This window comes from Staurois parvus, unplaced genomic scaffold (assembly GCF_062004578.1).
Source record: "Staurois parvus isolate SC_StPar_1 unplaced genomic scaffold, SC_StPar_1.0 ptg001446l, whole genome shotgun sequence".
NCBI classification, from domain to species: Eukaryota; Metazoa; Chordata; class Amphibia; order Anura; family Ranidae; genus Staurois; species Staurois parvus.
This window is the reverse complement of record NW_028319242.1, coordinates 86425-96364: the sequence shown is the minus strand read 5'-3', so window position 1 is coordinate 96364 and position 9940 is coordinate 86425. Positions and strand designations below refer to the sequence as shown.

General features: G+C 46.8%; 1 protein-coding gene across 1 annotated transcript; it reads left to right on the top strand.

Moving 5' to 3' along the window:
* Positions 1 to 654: 654 nt before the first annotated feature.
* On the top strand, positions 655 to 5355 carry LOC149435934 (E3 ubiquitin/ISG15 ligase TRIM25-like). Its single transcript, XM_089662239.1, has one exon. The coding sequence runs from the start codon at positions 655 to 657 to the stop codon at positions 2386 to 2388; it is 1734 nt and encodes a 577-aa protein (XP_089518365.1). The 3' UTR covers positions 2389 to 5355.
* Positions 5356 to 9940: the final 4585 nt, after the last annotated feature.

Sequence of the window (9940 nt, the reverse complement as noted above, 5' to 3'; positions counted from 1 at the left end):
ACTTTAAAAAAAAAAATCACTGTGGGGTCCCTCCAAACCTTCCCAACAGACCTAAAGGGTCTTTTATGGATTAGGGGGACCCCACACAGTTTTTTTAATATAAATGTCAGTCGTGGTGCAGCAGGTCCTATACATTGTACAGATGTGCAACTTTGCAGGGAGTTTATGGGGACCCCCCAGGAATGATAATTACATTTTTCATTTTTTTGTTTTTTTACTTTAAGCAATGAAAAATGATGGCCCCTTTAAAAATGGTACTTTTTTTTCCCCCAGTGATTCCTGTCCCTCAGGGCCGTCCCCGAGTCCCCATACCACGTCTGGGGCCAATAACTGGCATAAAAGCCTTCAGAATGGACACTTTTCCATTTACAAGTTCCAGTCCCATAGACTTGCACTGAGTTCGAAGTTTGCGGTTGAACTTTCGTCAAGTTGGAATGTTGGACCGCGAACCGAACAGGGGGGTGTTGGACCCGTCACTACTTATTACATGTCTGTGTCCTTCTGTAGAAGAATTCTTCTAGCTACGTGTCTCAGTCCCAGCCTCTCCCTGTGTAGGAATGTACACCTCGCCCCGTGTAGGAGTGTACAGAACGGGTCACATTGGATACGGAGTGTCAGAGACTTTCCCCGTCATTCTGTCTTCTGCTCTCAACGATGGCGTCTTCTGATCTGAGGAAGGAGCTGGAATGTTCCGTCTGTCTGGACATTTATACAGATCCTGTAACCCTGAGATGTGGACACAACTTCTGCCGGGACTGTATTGGCCGTGTGTTGGATACACAGGAGGGGTCTGGATGTTATTCCTGTCCTGAATGCAGAGAAGAGTTCCAGGAGCGTCCTGTCCTTCAGAAGAATCTGAAGCTACGTAACATAGTGGAGAACTTCCAGTCTACCCATCCAGAGCAGGAGGAGTCCGGGGTCTTCTGTACTCACTGTATTCACACTCCTGTACCGGCTGTGAAATCCTGTCTGCTGTGTGAAGCTTCTCTGTGTGACAACCACCTGAGAGTCCACAGCAAGTCACCAGAACACGTCCTATGTGACCCCACCACTTCCCTGAAGACCAGGAAATGCTCCATCCATAAGGAACTACTAAAGTATTACTGCACTGAGGACTCCACCTGTATCTGTGTGTCCTGCAGTTTGGCCGGAGAACATCGGGGACACCAGGTGGAGACTCTGGAGGAAGCCTCTGAGATGAAGAAGAAGAAACTGAGGAATGTTCTGCAGAAACTGATGACAGAGAGAGAGGAGATGGAGAAAAGAGTCCAGAGTCTGCAGGAATGCAGGAGGAAAGTACAAGGAAAAGCAGATGATGAAACCAAGAGAGTCACTGCCCTGTTCAGAGACCTCAGGAGACGTCTGGAAGACCTGGAGAAGAGAGTCCTGAGGGACATCTCCGGGTGGGCAGAGCGGGTCTCCTGTCCCATGTTGGATTATATTCGGGATCTGGAAATAAAGAAGGAGGAGCTGTCCAGGAAGATGAGGGACATTGAGAAGCTGTGTAACATGACGGATCTACTGACTGTCCTACAGGAATCAGACACTGGTGACTTGTGTGATACTGAGGATGGAGATGATGAGGACAGAGAGAGACATGAGAACCTCCTCCATGATGGAGGGGATGGGGATGTGGGGGGGATCTCACACACATTACACACGGGTTTATCTGATATCATGTCTGGGGTCAATGTACAGAAATGTACAGGCACACATGTCTCTCCACATTCTTCTACAAAGGGCAAAGGTCCCATCAATGGTCCATCATCCAGGCCAAACCCCCAACACTCCCCCACTGGAGGACCAAATATTGGGGCTGTACAGCAAAGATGGGGGGTGTCGGGGGTTACAGACATATTACTGGATGTGAGGACAGCTGGTAATCGTCTACATATATCAGATGACGGGAAAACTGCATCCTTCTCATCATCACATCAGAATCGGCAAGAAACATCAGAGAGGTTCCAGGGTTATCCTCAGGTGATGAGCAGTCAGAGCTTCTCCTCCGGGAGACATTACTGGGAAGTGGATGTCGGGAGGTCACAGTCCTGGATAGTTGGGATGTGTTACCCCAATATAGACAGGAGAGGAGATCAGTCAGTGATTGGATATAATAAGAAGTCCTGGGGGTTGGAGAGGTCAGGGTGGTTGGAGGGTAATCAGTACTCAGTGAAACATGACAGTAATAATACCCCATTCCCCGGCGGTGTCTCCAGTACCAGAGTCAGGATAGATCTGGATTATGAGGCCGGGCGGATCGCCTTCTATGATCTGTGTGATCCGATCCGACACCTCCACACCTTCACCACCACCTTCACTCAGCCCCTCCATGCCGGGGTATGGGTAGGGGGAGGTTGTATAAAGATATGTGGGAGGAGCCAGAAGTGAGAGATCCACCCAGAGACATTGTAAGGGGATTTTGGCAGTTGAAAAATGACAGTTATCTGTGACAGTTGAAAAATGAGTTATTTTTGACAGCAGAAACATAACATGTTTTTTTGAAAATGACATAAAAAAGTTAATTTTTGACAATGGAAAAAATGAAAGTTTGAAAAATGAGATTATTTTTTCAATTGAGAAATGAAAGTTATTTTTAACAGTTGAAAAAAATCACAAATCACAGCGGTAAAAAAAATTACAGTTTATTTTTGACAGTTGCAACAAATAACAGTTGATAAATGATGGTTTTTATGACAATTAAAAGATGACAGGTTTTATTGGCAGTTTAAAAATGACAGTTATTTTTATAAAGTTTAAAAATGACAGTTTTTTTGACAGTGGCAATAAATACAGTTGATTTATGACAGTGGCAAAAAAAATACAGTTGATTTATGACAGTGGCAAAAAAAAATACAGTTGATTTATGACAGTGGCAAAAAATTGACATTTGAAAAATGAAGGGGTTTTCACAGTTGAAAAATGCCATTTTTTTGTCTGTTGAATATGGCACTTATTTTTTTCATTTGAAAAATGACAGTTTTTTTTACAGTGGCAAAAAATGATACTGTCATTTTTCAACTGACAAAAATACTGTCATTTTTCAACTGATAACCCCCCCCCCCTCTTTTTTTAAATGTGATTTTTTTTTTCACTGTCAAAAATGATCTGCATTTTATTGCCCCTGTAAAATAAACTGTCATTTTTCAAGTATCGAATATCCAGTAACTGTGTGCTGGGGAACATTGAGCCGAGGATCTCTACAACCGTCCTATTATCTGCCTCCTATACATTCTTCTATTGATGGTATCCACCAATGACAGGGTCACCCCACAACAGCTGCAGGGACAGGAATATTGATCTGTGACATCTATACTGACGTTTTCACACAGATGAATGCCCAGATTTGGTGCTATTAACCATCAGCCGCCCGGCCAATGGCCGAATGGTGGCCGGCAAAACCCCTTAGCGTTCCGGGTGGACACTATATGGCGTCCTCCCGCACATGTGCAGTTTGCACGCCTGCAGAGCCACACAGCGGCGCAATCTGTCACCGGCCATGTACCTCGGACACGTCCGATGACAGATCTGAGTACCGGCCCCCGTTGCCGGCACCATGTGACCTGCTGTGACCAATCACAGCAGGTCACATGACAGTTGTATACAATGGATGGCTTCATTCATGCCATCCATTGTATACTACTGCCTAGCTGTGAATGGTCACAGCAGGTCACATGCACATGTCATGTGATTAGCTGTGGCCAAATCACAGCTAAGCACAAAAAAAACCCTGAATGAATCGATGTCATTGAGGTAAATGCTTGTTTATATAAAGTAATTCTTTGCTACAAGCAAATTGTGTAAAATAAAAATACTGATCACTTCCCCAAAGTAGTACAATGTTACTATGGTTACATTGTACTACTTTGGTCATAGTGAGATATGAAAAAAAATCTTAAAAAAAAGAAAAAAGTAATAAAAAAATAAAAATTAAAAAAATTAAAAAAAAGTTATGTATTTTTTTTTCATCCTGTCACCAGTCAGTGTCCCTGATCACCGCCATGCCAGTTATATGATGACGCTGTACTGCACTGGTGACAGGATGTAAAAAAAATTGTGAAAATAATCTTTTAAATTTTTTCATTTTCCGAAAAATTATGACAAAAAAAATACAACTTCAAAAAACTCGCCATTCCTCTTATGAAGTACGTCGGACTGTCTACTCTGCAAAAAGGGGTCATTTGGGGGATATCTGTACCGTCCTGACATTTGGGGGATATCTGTACCGTCCTGACATTTGGGGGATATCTGTACTGTCCTGACATTAGGGGGATATTTGTACTGTCCTGACATTTGGGGGATATCTGTCCTGTCCTGACATTTGGGGGATATCTGTCCTGTCCTGACATTAGGGGGATATTTGTACTGTCCTGACATTTGGGGGATATCTGTCCTGTCCTGACATTTGGGGGATATCTGTACTGTCCTGACATTTGGGGGATATCTGTCCTGTCCTGACATTTGGGGGATATCTGTACCGTCCTGACATTAGGGGGATATTTGTACCGTCCTGACATTTGGGGGATATCTGTCCTGTCCTGACATTAGGGGGATATTTGTACCGTCCTGACATTTGGGGGATATCTGTCCTGTCCTGACATTTGGGGGATATCTGTACCGTCCTGACATTTGGGGGATATTTGTACCGTCCTGACATTTGGGGGATATCTGTACCGTCCTGACATTTGGGGGATATCTGTACCGTCCTGACATTTGGGGGCTATCTGTACCGTCCTGACATTTGGGGGCTATCTGTACCGTCCTGACATTTGGGGGATATCTGTACTGTCCTGACATTTGGGGGATATCTGTACCGTCCTGACATTTGGGGGATATCTGTACTGTTCTGACATTTGGGGGATATCTGTACTATTCTGACATTTGGGGGGGATATCTGTACCGTCCTGACATTTGGGGGAGATCTGTACCGTCCTGACATTTGGGGGATATCTGTACTATTCTGACATTTGGGGGATATCTGTACTGTCCTGACATTTGGGGGATATCTGTACTGTCCTGACATTTGGGGGATATCTGTACTATTCTGACATTCTTGAACCTCAAGAAATTAGATTGGCTGTCAGTACTTCAGGATTGATCAATATTCAGATCTATCCCATAGTTTGTGAACTCTATAACTTTCCTACAGATAAATAATACATCCTAATTTGGGTTATTTCCCCCAAAGACATGTAGCAGAATACATCTCGGCCTAAATTTATGAAGAACGATTATTGATTTGCAAATTTTTATAACAGAAACAAAGAAAAACGTGTTTTTTTCAAAATTTTTGGTCTTTTTTTGTTAATTTAGCAAAAAATAAAAATCCCAGCGGTGATTAAATACCACCAAAAGAAAGCTCTAGTTGTGTGAAGAAAATGATAAAATTTTAGTTTGGGTACAATGTTGTATGACCGTGCAATTGTCATTCAAAGTGTGAGAGCGCTGAAACCTGAAAACTGGCCTGGGCAGGAAGGGGGAAAAGTGCCTGGTATGGAAGGGGGGGAGGGGAGTGCCCGGTATGGAAGGGGGGGGGAGTGCCCAGTATGGAAGGGGGGGGGAGTGCCCGGTATGGAAGGGGGGGGGGTGCCCGGTATGGAAGGGGAGGGGGGAGTGCCCGGTATGGAAGGGGGGGGGAGTGCCCGGTATGGAAGGGGGGGGGGTGCCCGGTATGGAAGGGGGGGGAGGGGGAGTGCCCGGTATGGAAGGGGTTAATATACCCAATATTGGGTGAATTACTCAGTGTGTGCTCCAATTGGCAGCTGGAAAATGATCCTTTACATGATCTGTTGTAACATCTGGAAATCCCCGGACAATCATATGACACGTGTTGGTCACTTTGACACCTTCATGTAACATATATATCGTATCCGTGTCACTGATATGTCAATCATCAACGGATTGGTTTTTCAGCAACGTATCGAAGCGATTCACTCCCGGCCTCTGCACACCATATACAGCGTCCGTTGTGGTGCAGAATTCTCCTCCATAGGAGGTTATGGTCAGGATGGGTGAATTAGGCAGGTTGGAGGGATTCCTCCCCCATACGGGGACTCCTCCATTCGGTTGATATGATACAATGACATCATACATGGTACAAGTTCTATTGATTATATTATGTATCCATTTCTCATCAATGTCAGTTTCCTTCAGTCGCTGTATTTCCATCATTCTGTAATCGTCCCGTTTTGTCCGATTGTCTCTGATCTTATTTCTATGTTGTTTCCACATATATGTTAGGGGAGGCGGGATCTCGGAGAGTGGGCGGTCCTCTTCCATGACCACGTTGTCTGTTATCTGTCTGTGTGTGGTGGAGGTGTCACACGTTGGTTGTTAGTGAATGTTTTCATTTTGACTCTGTAATAAATATTGCCTCTGTTGTCCAGCCGCTGCTTGTCCTCATTGGAGCCCCGAAACCAGTGGAGCCCTTCCCTGGGTTTTATCTTACTACGGAACCCCACATGTGTCTGGTATGGATATTAAGGGGGAACCCCACATGTCTGGTATGGATATTAAGGGGGAACCCCACATGTGTCTGGTATGGATATTAAGGGGGAACCCCACATGTCTGGTATGGATATTAGGGGGAACCCCACACGTGTCTGGTATGGATATGAAGGGGGAACCCCACATGTGTCTGGTATGGATATTAAGGGGAACCCCACATGTGTCTGGTATGGATATTAAGGGGAACCCCACACGTGTCTGGTATGGATATTAAGGGGAACCCCACATGTGTCTGGTATGGATATTAAGGGGAACCCCACATGTGTCTGGTATGGATATTAAGGGGAACCCCACATGTGTCTGGTATGGATATTAAGGGGAACCCCACACGTGTCTGGTATGGATATTAGGGGGAACCCCACACGTGTCTGGTATGGATATTAGGGGGAACCCCACATGTGTCTGGTATGGATACTAAGGGGGACCCCACACGTGTCTGGTATGGATATTAGGGGGAACCCCACACGTGTCTGGTATGGATATTAGGGGGAACCCCACACGTGTCTGGTATGGATATTAAGGGGGAAGCCCACATGTGTCTGGTATGAATATTAAAGGGGAACCCCACACGTGTCTGGTATGGATAATAAAGGAGAACCCCACACGTGTCTGGTATGGATAATAAAGGAGAACCCCACACGTGTCTGGTATTGATATTAAGGGGGAAGCCCACATGTGTCTGGTATGAGTATTAAAGGGGAACCCCACACGTGTCTGGTATGGATAATAAAGGAGAACCCCATACATGTCTGGTATGGATATTAAAGGGGAACCCCATACATGTCTGGTATGGATATTAAAGGGGAACCCCTCACGTGTCTGGTATGGATATTAAGGGGGAACCCCACACGTGTCTGGTATGGATATTAAGGGGGAAGCCCACACGTGTCTGGTATGGATAATAAGGGGGAACCCCACATGTGTCTGGTATGGATAATAAGGGGGAAGCCCACATGTGTCTGGTATGGATATTAGGGGGAACCCCACATGTGTCTGGTATGGATATTAGGGGGAACCCCACATGTGTCTGGTATGGATATAAGGGGGAACCCCACACATGTCTGGTATGGATATAAGGGGGAACCTCACATGTGTTTGGTATGGATAATAAAAGGGAACCCCACACGTGTCTGGTATGGATATTAGGGGGAACCCCACATGTGTCTGGTATGGATATAAGGGGGAACCCCACACATGTCTGGTATGGATATAAGGGGGAACCCCACACATGTCTGGTATGGATATGAAGGGTTGTATGTTCAGGCTCTCTATACATGAAGGTGAAGAACCTTCTCTGTGCAGCTTCCCCCCACTCTCCTCCAATACTCACCTAAGCCCCCTCTCCATCCAGTGATGGGCCCCTCTCCTCATTGGCTCAGACAGAAGCAGGAGCCATTGGCACCCACTGCCATCAATCACAGCTAGTGAGCCAAAGAGAAGAGAGAGGAGGTGGGGCCATTCCATGGCTCTGTGTATGAATGGACACATGGAGCAGCGGATGCCCCCATAACAACCTGCTTGCTGTGGGGGCACCTGAGAGGAGGGAGGGGCAAGGAGTGCTGGTGGGGGACTGGAGAGGAGGAGGATCCAGGCTGCTCTGTGCAAAACCATCACCCAGCAGGTAAGTGTGGAGATGTTTAGAATTGCTGTAATGGGGAACCCCACCCCCCATCACTGTAATGGGGAACCCCACCCCCCATCACTGTAACAGGAAACCCCACCCCCATCACTGTAACGAGGAACCCCACCCCCCATCACTGTAACAGGAAACCCCACCCCCATCACTGTAACAGGAAACCCCACCCCCCATCACTGTAACAGGAAACCCCACCCCCATCACTGTAACAGGAAACCCCACCCCCCATCACTGTAACAGGAAACCCCACCCCCCATCACTGTAACAGGAAACCCCACCCCTATCACTGTAACGGGGAACCCCACTCCCATCACTGTAACGGAGAACCCCACCCCCCATCACTGTAACGGGGAACCCCACCCCCATTGGATGGAGAAAGACCTTGCACATACATGATGTGTGTCATACGTGTCTTGCAATGTGCCAAGGGGTATTAGAACACAGGAAGAATACACAGGGAGGTCTTTCTGAAGGGGTTTCCTCCATAAGTAGGGGGGCTGCATGTTGGACCGTTCATATGTTCCCTGAAAACACGCATGGTACGGGGGGGTCTGTGGGCTGCTCACCCGTCACACCCCACAATTCTCTGAGCCCTGACACTGCATTGTGATTGGTCGGAGCAATGCTGCTGAATCATGGCATGTGATGATGTAATTAGGGGTTCACCCCGCCCCTTGTGACATCATCACGTGCTGTGATGTCATGACAGTAGGTAAGAAGTGTCCTCGGCAGCACAGCTGTCAGATGGTGGGAGGCGGCTTAGTGAGCGTAGCGCCCCCTTTCCCCGTGTTTTGGGTCGCGGCGCTGGCGGCCATCATGACTGACCTTGGATCTACTGCGGGGACTTCTTATGTGTAATAAAGGACTTGTCAGAGACGTCTGCTGTCTGTTTACTCCTTTCTCTTTGTGTGACTAGGTAGCGGTTCCATGTTCCCCATCCTCATCCACATGTGAACTCACTACATGTTACATTGTAATATTCTGGAGGAAATCAGCGGGAATTTGTGACATTTATGTCTTTGTATCTGATAATAAGGATTTTAGGGTTTTTTTTGTCAAAAATATTGTTTTGAAAAACATTTCTACAAATATCACAAGGCCTTAAAAATGCTCCTCCCCTTCTGTGTATTGTACTGGTCATGTGACTTCAGGGAACGTCTGGTTGGGGGTCTTCTACAAACTCTGAAATCTGGAAGTGATTCATAAATAAATGATGGAAAATTACCGAAACGTTCCGTCCAGCTGAGAGTAAAAGTGGAGCGCCGGGCCCGGCAGTGAGAGGGTTCAACTGCAGTGACACCTTCCAGTGTCGGGTTCCTGAGGAGGAAATCCTGTGATTTCTGAGACATGAGAGCGTGTGATCAGCGAGTTTCATTTCCTCTACGTATCCCTTGTTATCCTGTGATTGGCTCCAGCTCAGCCACCTCCCTATGTTTCCTCTATAGAAATATCTAACCTGCAAATACAATGTAGATACTGAGCCGTCCAATCCCTGCCTGTGCCTCGTGTGTTCCGGGATCCCTGCCTGTGCCTCATGTGTTCTGGGATCCCTGCCTGTGCCTCGTGTGTTCCGGGATCCCTGCCTGTGCCTTGTGTGTTCCGGGATCCCTGCCTGTGCCTTGCGTGTTCCGGGATCCCTGCCTGTGCCTCGTGTGTTCTGGGATCCCTGCCTGTGCCTTGTGTGTTCCGGGATCCCTGCCTGTGCCTTGTGTGTTCCGGGATCCCTGCCTGTGCCTCGTGTGTTCCGGGATCTCTGCCTGTGCCTTGTGTGTTCTGGGATCCCTTCCTGTGTCTTGTGTG

Bases quoted from the DNA above. Each gene is read 5' to 3' on its own strand.
- LOC149435934 (XM_089662239.1), top strand. From the start codon at position 655: ATGGCGTCTTCTGATCTGAGGAAGGAGCTGGAATGTTCCGTCTGTCTG.